This window comes from Medicago truncatula, chromosome 5, assembly GCF_003473485.1.
Source record: "Medicago truncatula cultivar Jemalong A17 chromosome 5, MtrunA17r5.0-ANR, whole genome shotgun sequence".
NCBI classification, from domain to species: Eukaryota; Viridiplantae; Streptophyta; class Magnoliopsida; order Fabales; family Fabaceae; genus Medicago; species Medicago truncatula.
The window spans coordinates 12,699,625-12,713,744 of NC_053046.1; the positions used below are offsets into that span (position 1 = coordinate 12,699,625).

The 14,120-nt window shown below is 31.0% G+C and overlaps 1 protein-coding gene across 1 annotated transcript; it reads left to right on the forward strand.

Moving 5' to 3' along the window:
• The first annotated feature begins 2,107 nt into the window (after positions 1 to 2,107).
• Positions 2,108 to 8,160, forward strand: LOC11423821 (uncharacterized). Its single transcript, XM_024784739.2, has 6 exons — positions 2,108 to 2,318; positions 2,422 to 2,518; positions 2,612 to 2,739; positions 2,831 to 2,915; positions 3,028 to 3,157; positions 7,927 to 8,160. The coding sequence occupies exons 1-6, from the start codon at positions 2,108 to 2,110 to the stop codon at positions 8,158 to 8,160; spliced, it is 885 nt and encodes a 294-aa protein (XP_024640507.2).
• The last annotated feature ends 5,960 nt before the right edge of the window (positions 8,161 to 14,120 follow it).

Sequence of the window (14,120 nt, forward strand, 5' to 3'; positions counted from 1 at the left end):
GGTGTGAAGATCAGAGGGGATGCTCCGATGGTTGGGTCACATGATACCATCTACCTTGATGTTATTTACAATTAGTCCATGTTTAGATAAATTGTGCAAGACCTTTTCAATTTGAATTTTAAGTTTTAGTTTCTTAAAGTTTTGGAAGCATCTATTTTTTTTGTCTTTGAATTTAGCAAATGTCCCTTGAATTTCATAAATAATTTAGCCTTGCTTGCTTTGCTTTTTGATTTATATATTTGTGTTTGTTTTTGTGTTGCTGAATCAATTTAGTAGCATGGTTGTGTTACTGAAGCATTTTAGTAACATGACTTTTAGTAACATTATTAGTAACAATTACTAGAATCAATTTAGTAGCATAGTTGTGTAACGTCTCCTCTTAACATTATTACTAACAATTACTAATCCAAATCTATAAAATATGTTTTGGGTGAAAACAAACTAAAATCCTAATCCTAATTTCTCTCAATCAAGTAACTAAGAGATTTCATCCACATCTCTAAACTAACTTTTTGGTGGAAAGAAACTAAAATCCTTATTTCTCTCATTCAAATAATTAGAGAATTTCATCCACATCTCTAAAATATGTTTTGGGTGGAAACAAACTAAAATCCTAATCCTAATTTCTCTCATTCAAGTAACTAAGAGATTTCATCCACATCTCTAAACTAACTTTTTGGTGGAAAGAAACTAAAATCCTTATTTCTCTCATTCAAATAATTAGGGAATTTCATCCACATCTCTAAAATATGTTTTGGGTGGAAACAAACTAAAATCCTAATCCTAATTTCTCTCATTCAAGTAACTAAGAGATTTCATCCACATCTCTAAACTAAGTTTTTGGTAGAAACAAATTAAAATCCTTATTTCTCTCATTTAAATAATTAGGGGATTTCATCCACATCTTTAAAATATGTTTTGGGTGGAAACAAACTAAAAATCATAATTCCTCTCATTCAAGTAACTACTAAAGATTTCATCCACATCTCTAAAATATGTTTTGGATGGAAACAAACTAAAAATCCTAATTCCTCTCATTCAAGTAACTACTAAAGATTTCATCCACATCTCTAAAATATGTTTTGGGTGGAAACAAACTTAAATCCTAATCCTAATTTCTCTCATTCAAGTAACTAAGAGATTTCATCTACATCTCTAATCTAACTTTTTGGTGGAAACAAACTAAAATCCTTATTTCTCTCATTCAAATAAGTAGGGGATTTCATCCACATCTCTAAAATATGTTTTCGGTGGAAACAAACTAAAAATCCTAATTCTTCTCATTCAAGTAACTAAGAGATTTCATCCACATCTCTAAAGTAACTTTTTGGTGGAAACAAACGAAAATCCTTATTTCTCTCATTCAAATAAGTAGGGGATTTCATCCACATATCTAAAATATGTTTTGGGTGGAAACAAACTAAAAATCATAATTCATCTCATTCAAGTAACTATTACACATTTCATCCACATCTCTAAAATATGTTTTGGCGAATCAACTATGGTAATTCTTAAGTAAAAAAAAAATGTAAATTCTTAATTAAAACAAAGTGCCCCATCAACAATATTAATTTCATTTTATTCATATTAATCTTTATCCTAAAATGTTGGCCACTTCCTAATTTTGTTCCACTATTTTGTGCTTATCCTGATAACTAATACTCTTTATTGCTCAACCGACATATCCTACTCACACATATTCCACCTTTTTCCTATAAATATATCATAACCTATTAGCCAAACCATCTCAATCTAAATAAGCATCCTCTTTCTTGGAAAGGAAAAAACAAGCCAATGATGTCTGCCAAATACACTCCAATCTCAGCTGTTTCTGGAGGAAGAAAGAATCTCAAGATGTGTGTGCGAGTTGCTCACATTTGGTTGATTCGAGAGAAGAAGGTCCCCACTAGCATCATTTTCATGAACATGTTACTGGTCGATGAAAAGGTTTCTGCATGTTTGCACTCTTAACTTTAAAATTAAAGTAATGTCATTTTTGTTTTTTAGTTATGTAATTTAACCAGCTGTTTAATGTTGTTGTTGTCGTCAACAGGGTGGACGTATTCACGCCACAACTAGAAAAGATTTGGTGGCAAAGTTCAGGTCCATGGTTCAAGAAGGGGGTACATATCAGCTTGAAAATGCAATTGTAGATTTTAATGAAAGTCCTTATAAGGTAACTTCACACAAACATAAGCTTAGTATGATGCACAATTCAACTTTTACCAAAGTACACTTGCCTGCTATCCCTATGAACGTTTTTGAGTTCAAGCCATTCAATGAAATTCTCTCTTCAACTGTCGAGGAAGTATCTACGGGTAGGACTTGAATTCTGAATGTGTGTTGTACATTATTTCTACCTATAAGCATTCGTTTAGGAATTTCATACATTTGTTTTTGCTTTTGTATACGTAATTTCAGATGTTATTGGTCATGTAATTGAAAGAGGTGATATAAGGGAAACTGAAAAGGACAGAAGGAAAAGCAGGGTTATTGATCTCACTTTAGAAGATCTTGAGTAAGATTTGTCTCTTTCTTTGTACCTGGTTGTAATATAATTTTAATATACCTTATGTTTCTGAATTGATATTTTGGTAATATTTTATTACAGAAACAACCGCTTGCATTGCTCTCTTTGGGGTGAACATGGCGACAAAATTGTGACCTTTTTTGGCAACCATGACAACGACACACCTACTATATTGATATTGCAGTTTTGCAAGACACGCGTGTATTTAGGTATGTCGTGTTTTAAGTTTTTGCTTTCTGCTGATATCAACAATGAAATGGGAAATTATGTTCACTTGCTGTTGATTTTTAAAAAAATTAGGTGCTATGGGAGTTGTTAATGCCTTTAATGGGACTAAGCTGATACTTAATGGCGATTTGCCTGATGTCGCTGCGTACATGACACGGTAACCATTTATATTTTCATATGCTTTAGAATAAAGACAAGTTTTTTTGGTCATAATTAAGTTGTCTGGAGGTCTCACCACTCTTCTATTAACATTGGTGCCATTTTATTAGAATGAAAAATGCATCAATACAGTTCACCCGAAGTGTCAGCCAAATTTCAACGAACAGCTCCGCGTCTTTATCAGATGACTTGCTCAACACTAACCGAATGACAATTGAAAGCATGATTGAGTCAACTGAGGTAGCTATCTATTTATTGAAATTTTTAGATGTCGTTTTGGATTCATCTTTGTTATTTTTCACATGGACAGTTGTACATTGCAATATCACAGGTTACTTCGAGGGGTGGTTTAAAGATATTGATTAATGACGACGACGGCGATGATACCGATGTTGCATCAAGTGTGGTCTACAGAGAAGTTTTCCGTAATGTGTAGGACTTTTTTGGGTACTATTCATTTTCTTACTTATTGAAAGTATTTGCATGTCAACGAACTTCAGTTATAGGAACTACGTACTAGAATTATGGAACAATAACAAAGTCTATGGTAATTGTCATTTTGCTTTGATTCACGACAATTTTTACATTCAAGCGAACTACAGTGTCTTATTTTTCAGTGAGTATTAATTTTTTTAAATGACACGTGCGTTAGCACGGGTCAATGGTCTAGTTTAGGATTTAAATTTGAACCAAAATCTCTTAATATTTAAATTAGACCTTATAATCTCGTACGTAGAGTTTCAATTCGAATGTATATTTAGAGTTTGAATTTGAACCAAAATCTCTTACTATTAAAATTCGAATGTATATTTGTTGTTTATGGTCAAAATTAGACCCACAAGTTAGACTCATACGGTCATACCTTTTCTGCTTTTCATTTGTCAGTTGAAAACCATATTAGACCTTATAAGCATCTCTTTTTATGGGAAGACCTTAAGCATCTTTGATGATTAGTAGTGATATATTTATTTTTTTTTAGGGAATGATTGGTAGTGATACTAATATTCAATTAATTAATATTATTTTTAAAAAAAAAAAATAAACAAACACGTGCAATGTGGAAACAGGTTCAAACATGTTCCGTCAATCCTAGAGATAAAATGCTAAGGGACTTTAATTAAGTTGTTAGAAGATGGGAGGAGAATTCTCAAGTTTTGTTCTCTTATGTTTTTTTTTATTTTTTTTATCAATCGAGGAGATCTACACATTTAAAACAATTTTAATCCCTTCTTTTCTTATTTCTTTTTTCTATCTGCTACCAAATCAATGGTTTAGACCACATCACATGAGATAAAAAAAATTAGGCTTTGTTTGGGAGTTTGGAGAGGAAATGAGGACTTTGAGGGTGAAAAATATGTGAGAAAATGGAGAAATCTTTCACATTTTTTAAAAGAGTTGATTTTTAAAGAATTATAAATTAATAGTTATGATTACTAACTTGATAGGGACATATACGTTCGAATTCTAAATACCTCATTTATTCATCTTAAAAAAAAAGTGAATTCTACCTAATAGATTACCTGGTAAAAAAAAAAAGTTATTAGATGATTTGTCAAAGGAAATGAATGTTCTAGCTAGCAAGAGGAGTACACTTCGCAAGGGCAGTGATGGGTTTGGACGGTTCTCGGTGAGTTAATTTACCTGGAAGAATTCATGCCGCGTGTCACACTCTTTTGCCCTAAACATCACAAAATTCATCACCTAGCTTTTTCCACTGTACACGTCAAGCCATGTGTCATAAACACCACCCCTTTCTTCAACTTCTAAATTATCGTCTTACCAATATCAAGAACTACTAATAAACTAGAGCTATCATTGAAAAAGACCAAGAATTAGTCCTAGTCCATGTGTCGACCAATTGAACCTAGTAGAAGAATCTATGCATACATATACATACTCCGTCCAAGACATAAAAAGGAATATGCATGATTTATCTTTTTTGATAAAGCTGTTGATTTTCATCTAGGTTGCTTTCATCGTAACCATTTTTTAATGGGAAAGGTATTATTTAACATTTATTTTTTAAAAGAATGAAAAAGAAAATGCTGATAAAGTCTAATTGAATTAATAATGTCGATGTTGTGTGGTCATTTGCATTGATTCTTTTCATATGTGTGAATTTTCTTATGTTCGTTGCTATTTTTTATATAGGACAGAAAAAATGAAAAAAGTTTTCTAAAAAGTTTAATACAGACTATTTTAGATTATGTTACTATGTTGATTTTTTACCTAAAACATTTTTTTATAGCACTTTAATTTTCATATAATTTTTATCTTTCCTTTTCATAATATCTCTACTTGATTTGGATACCATTCTAACGTTTGAAAGTTTGTCAAAAAAAAAAACGTTTGATAAAGAGTGTGGGACTATTTTTGTACATGAAAAGAAAACTAGGGTGAAACACGAAGAAATAACGTGTTAAAAGAAGCATTTTCTCCACGTTAAACGTGTGACGGTGGCACGTAAGCGAAAAAAGCATTGTAGTCGGTTAAACTAAAGCATAAAACACGCTCTAAAACAAAATAAATTTAAATTAAGAAAAATGCTAATAAATACATACATTTTTCGTAAAAAAAACAAAAAAAAGATTATTGTATTTTTTATCAACTCTTTGATTTCTAGAAAATAAATAAGGTTAAAATACTTTAGTTTCGATCGAAAGATAAATAAAGTATGATGGATAAATTGTTTTCATTAGAAATAAAATTGAGGTTCTTCAAACGACTGTATCATAAAGAGAAGTTCATTAATACTTGATCTCAATTAGTTAGCTGACTACATTTGTATTTGAAAAGAATCAAATATAATAAAATTATTTTAGGATGTTATATTATGTTCAAATCTCATGTTTGATGCACTAAAGATATATAAGATAAAATAAACAATTTTCCAATCTTATCCTGGTTTATCTTTACAATTTTCATCTTGAGTACAAAAATATAAGATAAAATAAACTATTTTTCAATCTTATATTGACTTGTCTTTATAATTTTCATCTTGAGTATAGGCCAAAGTTACTGAAGTTAGAAACTATTCTACTAGAATTAGAAATTCATTTCTTATTTATTACAATGGTATTCTTTCGTTTTTCAAATGTTGTCATTCTTTATTTATTTATAATTAATTACATGTCGTTTTTAAAATGTTTAATTAATTACGAGAATAATTTCTCATTTATTTATAATAAAACAATGATATTGTATTTGTTATCATTTGCGTATCAAACACATAATAGAATTGATATCTATCATGTTTATATCATATATTGTCTCTATCTAGCTCCATATTATATCATGTCTCTATCCTATCATGATCAACTCTTAAAGTGTAAAACATATTTTTTCAATACAAAATTATTATTTTTTATTTGATTAACAAATGCTTTGAAAACATTTATTAACATAATTATTAAATTAACTAAAGTCATCGGAGATTGGACACATTTGATGTGGCTTGAAAGAGTCAGGTGCATGGACACATCGTGTTGACGATAGTTGTCATTGGTCGTACCTTAAGAACTTCATCCTCCGTTGTCGTTATTTTGTGCACCGCCAATGGACTTTGTTCCAATGTTTGTTCCTTTTGGGGACTGCGATTGGATGGGTTTGGCTCGAAAGGGCGTTGACTCTTGCTAATGTTTTAGGGAGCTGCTGGACCTTGGATCGTTTATGTGTTGGCAGATGATCCATACGTCTACTTTAATACTATGAACAACCACTCTGCATTTTTTGCAATTCGGTTTCGCATCCATACGTGGTTGTGCTGGATTGTCCGTGGTAGTTTGGTTTAGAGTTGTTTTTTTATACCACTTGTGTATTGATTTTTTGTATCACCCGTTTGGGTTTGTACTTGTGGTTTCTAGGTCAGGTTCGTGCCCCTCAGCTTGTACTTCCTTTTCATTTTATTTAATTTTCTTTCGTTTAAAAAAAAAAAGTCATCAGAGATTAGCTTAGTTGATGGAAATATTTTATAATATACTAGCGAAAAGACTGGCACACTCACGTGCATGTCTTTCCACTTCTTTATTGCTCATGTTTGAAAATCATGAACAATATTTTTTTCATAAAATTTTGCTTTTGATTAATTAAAACTAAAAAAATAAATGTTTGTTGCTTTTAAGTTATACTCCCTCCGTCCCAAATTATATGTCGCTTCAGGAAAAAAAATTGTCCCAAATTATATGTCGCTTTACAATACCAATGCAACATTAATGTTACTTTTTCTAATATAACCTTAAATATTTATTACTCTCTCCCCTCAATTCTTTTATTTATCTTTCCCATGTAATTTATTAAGGACAATTTTGTAAAACAACTCATAATATATTTTTTCCACACAATATTAATTACATTTCTTAATATGTGTGAAATGCCCAAAACGTCATACAATTTGAGACAAAGGGAGTAACAAACTACACTAACCATGATTATCTATTTCTATGACACCAACAATATAACAAAAAAATATATAATTTCTTTTTAATGACACTAACAACAATCTTTATTATAAAAAAAGTTGTTTAAGGGTATAATTGGGATAATTAAAAAGTAAGTATAAATATACTCGTATAATTTGTTACACTTTTTAAATGATAAAGGAAAAAATCATACATATATTTATTCATATCATATTTGTTACATTTGTTTTAATATTTAAATTTATCCTTATCTATTTGTTACATGTGTTATTTGTATTGAAAATTGAAAGTATTTTTCAAAAGGATAAATCCAACCTAAAAATACTGAAAGAGGTAATTTTCTTTATATATAGTATAGATAAGGGTTCAAGCTTAGATTTCAAACACTCATTTTATTTATCTTAAAATAAATTTCTAGCTACAAAACTACTTCAATAAAAAAGAATTCAATTAAATAAATACTTTTGTTATGGAGGATTTGAAGGGGCTGTATTTTGACGCGTATTCGACTACAATCACGGCATGTACAATGTGAGATGATATGTCCCTGGTGTGATACGCCTGTTGAGGATGATTGGCATGCTTTTCTAGGTTGTACGGTGGCGTGTGAGAGTTGGTATTGGGCAGGACTTTCGACTGTGCTGCAAAGACGAGTTGGATTTGAGAGCAGTTTGGCAGATTTTATTTTTGACATATGTTGTTCAGAAAGTCGAGACATTGCTGGTCGGGTGGCTTTCCATATTTGGTAAATTTGGGTTGCACGTAATGATGTCATTTGGAATGAAGCTCATCATACTTCAAGAAGCATTGGGAGGACAACTCTAGATACATGGCAGTAATGGCAAGAGATTCATAAACAGGCATTACCACCGGTTGTGCAACATGGACATAATAGAGTGCAAGGTAATAGTGGTTGAAGTGCAATGTGGATGCCGCGTTCCATGAACGTAACCATCTTACATCTTTTGCGTGTTGTGTTAGAGACTTTCATGGACAATTTATTCGGGCTCAAACGAAATGGCAGCGGGCAAATATGACAGTGTTAGAGCGGGAGGCAGTAGTCTTACTCGATGTCATTCACTTTGCTAATGTGAACAAATGAGACCGTGTTATCGTCGAGTCTGACTCAGCTACTCTAGTGCAAGCTCTATCGTCTTCGGGCCACGGTGATTCAGAATTCTATGATATTGTTTCTAGTATTATTTTTCAGTTATGTTTACATTCTAACTTCGAGCTGAAGTTTGTTAGGAGACAAGCGAACATGACTGCTCATACTTTAGCTAGGACGGCCTGTTCTTGAGCTAATCAACATATTTTTTATTTTTATCTTTTTTGTATTAAACATTGATTGATTAATGATAATAGTTATTTTTGCTTTGGGAAAAAATTTTTTTAACTAAATACTAGGGTAGGTTATTTTCAAGGGGAAAAAAAGACAAGGCAGAAAAACGGGAAAAGTGGGGGAAAAACGATCCTATGACAAGACACTTTTAACGATTTTACTTTTTTTTTTAAATAACTTAACTACTTTACCTGTTGGGATAGATTGGGCAACGTCAAATTCATTTTATCTTTTAAATAAACAACGTTAAAAATATACTGTTTTCTTGTGAGGTTTTTTTTACTTTTGTAGGATATTTTTTCATAAAAAATTTGCCGTTGTATATGTTTATCAGAGAAATACACTGTTGTATATTTGAAAGGAGGATTAAAACAAATTTCATAATACTTAATGTTATAATAAGTGTTTTTTTTTTTTTTTTTTTTACTGTTATAGTAAGTGTTTCAAGCCCGCTTGACTCTTGAGGGTGTGCAAGGTGCTCAACCAGATCGGGCCTCCAAATGCTACGGACCTCAATCAAAAAATTAAATCTAATATCTACCCTCCACTTAAATAAAAAATATATATGTTATTTCATTTTCTTTCTTTAGTACACGTTTGAGTTTTTTCTAGACTCTAGTTTTTTTTTTTTTTTTTGTATATAAATCGGATTCTATCAAACCACCTCTAATTTGTATAATCACTTAACCAGTCAATTTGGAAAGCTATTTCATTGAAAGAATCACAACAATATTTTTTTTCTTCGCATAAACCATTCGTTTTACCCTTTTCCACAACAGAGGAGTGACAAATCCAAACGACACTGTTAGATAAATTTCACATCTTTCACTTAATTTTTTTAATTCCTTTCATGTTTAGAAGTTCTTCTGATTCTGATTTTTTTTAATAAAATTTAGCTACACAAAAAAATTACGTTTTATTTTACTAAAGACCTATTTTAAAAAGAGAGCCGAGCCTCCCATTTCACAGGGACGGCCTTGTTTACAGTAAGTATATCTTATCGAAGAAAAGTAAAATAAATGTTATTTTTTGTTTTCATTGCAGTATTGATTATTTTAAAAGATATTTTAAATCAATTATACGTGTTAGGATTTTGCATATGGAGAAAATTCAATTTTATAATTTAAAAATGGTAGTAAGATAATTGATTTTTGTATACAGAGAAAATTCAATTTTAAGGGTAAATTCATATGAGTGGTGATATTTGAACAACTATTTCATACAACTTTTGGTGACAACTTCTTTTTTCTCTCTTTTCATTGGTTAAAATTAATGGAGAGAGAAAAAGGAAGAGAGAGAATAAAAGGATAATGTGAGTATGAGAGAGAAAGTTGTCAAAAAATTGTCACAAAGTGGATGTACAAATATCATTTCTCAATTCATATTCACCTTGATTAAAGAAAATGTTGCCCTCACTCCTCAGAACGGCGGTCAAATCTTCCTACTCTAAAAATGACAACAAAATTAAAATTGAAAATAACATTTTTGGATAAAGTAAAATATATTTGAATTTCATATTTGGTCCTGTAGTTGAAATATTTTTGTGAATCTAGATAAGTTTTAGATAAACTGCAAAATCAACTTTTGTGAACTCTGATGATTTTATTCAATTGAAAATGAGGGACAATATATTTAATAAATATATTTTTACAGAATAATTGTACTATAACCACAAGCAGCATTGCTCCAAAAGAAAATAAAAACCACAAGCAGCAAACGGCTCTTCAAATAACCAAAAGATGTATCCCATCTACAATTACGTCTCATTTCACACAGTGAAATAATTATCTCAAATTAAATATTTTAAAGTGTGTTTACGTGACTGGGTTCGAACCCCCGGACCTTGCATACGTGTTAGTCCATTTATTCATCATGTTTCCCCTTCAAGGGGGGAAGCCTGCTTGTACCGCCGCTGCTGCTTTTTGTGCAAACGGACCGACTTGCTTCGATCGTATCTTTCGTCGAATGGGACTCTGATACCAGAGTTGGGTCATGAGGGAGGGAACGAGGGGGACCGACCACATCGAGGCTAGAAGAACCCCACAAGCAAGAAAGGCACCACACTCTTACCCAAAAACTTAAGACAATGGATTTATGGGTTTTCTTACTTATAAAATGTTCAACCTTTACTATTTTATCCGATGTGGGACATATAACTCACACTTGCACACAACAACAAAAACCACATAAAAGCGAAATGTTTCCACTTATAAATGCATGACTTGATCATGTCATATTTTACTCGATGTAAGACTCTTTTTAACACTTTGAAAAAAAAAAAATCAAAACAATCATACACATTGCGCACAAAGCATTTGTAGTAGACTTTTGATGACCTGGTAAAAAAAAAGGGATGAAAATTAAAGCTAATAATTCCGATTCCTTTTTGGGTTATGAGAATCTGAAATCTTACTCCCTAAGAAACATTAACTAGTTCAAAACATTTTCCTTAAAAACCTAGACATTCTTCATAAGGAAACACTTCACTTTTCACCAATTAATACTAGACCGTTATCTTAATTAGGTTCTTTCTCTTTGAGTGGGGTGACAAATATTTTTTCTAATTATGAAAATTTAACACAAATGCATATAATACAAACCTAACCCGTACGAAACTCAGAGGAAAAACCACGTTTAGAAAGAATCCATTAATCACTCTATCATCCTCATGATTAGACCCTTCAACAGATTTGACAAAGCAGAGAAAGTGCCCAATTTACAAAACCACGTTTATTTTATTTTATGTGTTACTTTTTGTAAAAAATAAATAATGTTTTTGATAAGGCCACTAACAAAGAGCTACATTATGTATTCTGAGCCCTCTAATTTCAGGATTTGAGAATCTACTCCATAATTGGGGGATTGACCAGAATACAAAAAAAAAATTGATTCTATTGAAAAAAAATCCAAAAAGAATTATTTTAATAAAATAATGATATTTTGTTAAAATTATACTTAAAATCATCCAAATATATAAAATTGATTATACTACTTCTCTAAATTATTTGAATGAAGATTCATTTTGGTTATGTGCAATATTCAAACGAGCTAATATAATCATTCAAAATAATCTTTGATATTTTAATATTGAAGTACAAATCAGTACTACTATGTTATATTATGTCAATGACTAATTTATTTTCGATATCAAAATATCAAAGACCATGTTGATTTTGATTTTTTGTTTTATCTCCAAATGAATTAATTGAGTTTTATTTTTGTTAGAGGTTAAATTAACTCAAAAAAATCATGAACGACTAATATAGATGTTGACACAGTTAATTTTAACTTCTAAAAAAATAAGACCAAATATCACTAAATCGTGCATTAATTGTAATTTGTAATATTCAATTTTTCACTAATTTTCTTTATTTGAAATCTTAACACAATGTCCTTGAAGTATTCGTCATTAATACCTTTTTAAATTATGAAGATTAAAAAATGAAAGATAATAGTAATTAAAAATAATCTTTGACAATTAAAAATATATAAACTTTGTATATATTTATCTGATTCAAGGCGGCCGACCTACTCTCTACTTTCGAGAACTAATGCACCTTGCTTTCACAACAACCAATAATGTATCAACACGCGTCCAAGCTGACGACAAAACCCATAAGCCGACTTCAGTGGACCCTACCGCAATTGGATGGAACCTTATGTTAACATCGGCCCCACCACCAGCATTCACAACCACTCAGGCTCACAATATGTTTTTTACAAAGAAATTTGTCTTTTAAAATGAGAAACAAGATTAAAAAGAAATCAATATATCGTTTGTTGTAGTTATGTGAAAGTATAACACTTCTTTTTGCATTTCAATGTTACATCAATGTTAACAAAATCTCTATAATGCATATACGAAGCAAACGATCGTAAGGACTTCAATGTTGCATCAATGTTAACAAAATCTCTATAATGCATATATGAAGTAAACGATTGTAAGGACTCACAAGGTGGGGTGAGAATAGATCGGGTCAAGTTGGATTTTTCTTAAATAAATCGAATTTAGTTGAAAAAATTAAAGCTTAAGTCTGATCTATTAACTTGGTAAAGACTTTATTTTAAGTATGGTTTGACCTTTTTAAAAGCTTGGGTATATTAGCATGTCTAAAAGACTAATTTGTAAATTTTAAATATAACATTTGACATATTTATAAAAAGGCTAATAAACATATACTCCCTCCGTTTCTTTTTAAGTGTTACTTTTGGAGAAAATTTTTGTTCCTATTTAACTGTCACTTTCAAAGTTCAATGCAACATTAAATGTAGTTTTACCAATATTGTCCTTAGTTATTTATTGTGGAGAGAGAAATATATGAAATGAGATATTAAATGAATAAGGTCATTATAGTAAAAGTACATCATATTGCATCAAAAGTAGTATCAATTGTTGATTGTCTTGGTTTATGTAAAATGTCAAAATATGACAATTAAAAAGGAACGGAGGTATCCAGAAGTCCTAGTTCAACTGACAAAATGCCGAAATTATTAGGCCGGATGCCATGACCGGGGTTCGAACTCCGGTACCTCCACTTGTGTGTGTGAATTTATAATGGCTTTGCCATTTTGTCTATCTACCAAAAAAAAACGAACGGAGGTAGTATTTTTTAAAAGGCTACATCCATTTTCCCCCCACTTTAGCTTATATATATATAGCACGCCAATAAAATTTTGTAGGGCTAACACATCCATTTTGCATAGGCTAATACACGTGTATTATATAATGTAGTTAATATAATTACACATATATGGACTGGTTTGATAGGCCTAGTAGGTTTTTCTTTAAGCCTTAGCTTAGCATAAGGCTTATTCCCACCCCACTTTAGGTAGGCCAGGTCATAGGCCCCTGACGAGTGCCTGACCTATTCCCACCCCTACACATAAGTCACAAACTGCACAATATCTAAAAACTACATTTTACGTTTTTACAATTCAATGTTACATCATTTACACACAAAAAAAAGAAAAAAACTTCAAAAATACTAATACAAAGCAAACAATCGTAAGGATTCACACAAATCCGAACATGGACAAATCAAAGAAATGCAATGTCGTAGATCTGAGGTCACAACATTGACGAACCACGTAAATTACTACCCACGCCAAGCTCGAGGTTGACAGATCAAATATCCCCATATTCTTTTTGAATGAGGTCAAAACCGAAACTCTTCATTCAAACAAACATTATTTATGAGCGAGAAGATCGTGAGAGCTCACAGTAGATCCAAAACGAACAATATAATAACAACTTATAGTCGGAACAATTTATAAACAGAAATTTAATAGAATCTCCTTCAAGCAAACAGAATCATCATTTTTTTTCTTTCATGTATACTTTTTACTTAAATTTTTATTTTGAGGGAATGTATACATTTTACTTAATCTTTGTAAAGTTTTCAAATACGGTCGAACAATGGGAGCAATAATTGTGAAACACATG

What these genes read in the sequence shown, in the direction of transcription:
- LOC11423821 (XM_024784739.2), top strand. Translation starts at nt 2,108, where the DNA reads ATGGTTCAAGAAGGGGGTACATATCAGCTTGAAAATGCAATTGTAGAT. An exon ending in CTCACTTTAGAAGATCTTGA is followed by an intron (nt 2,519 to 2,611) that starts GTAAGATTTGTC and finishes ATTTTATTACAG; the next exon opens with AAACAACCGCTTGCATTGCT. An exon ending in GCATGATTGAGTCAACTGAG is followed by an intron (nt 3,158 to 7,926) that starts GTAGCTATCTAT and finishes ATGCTTTTCTAG; the next exon opens with GTTGTACGGTGGCGTGTGAG.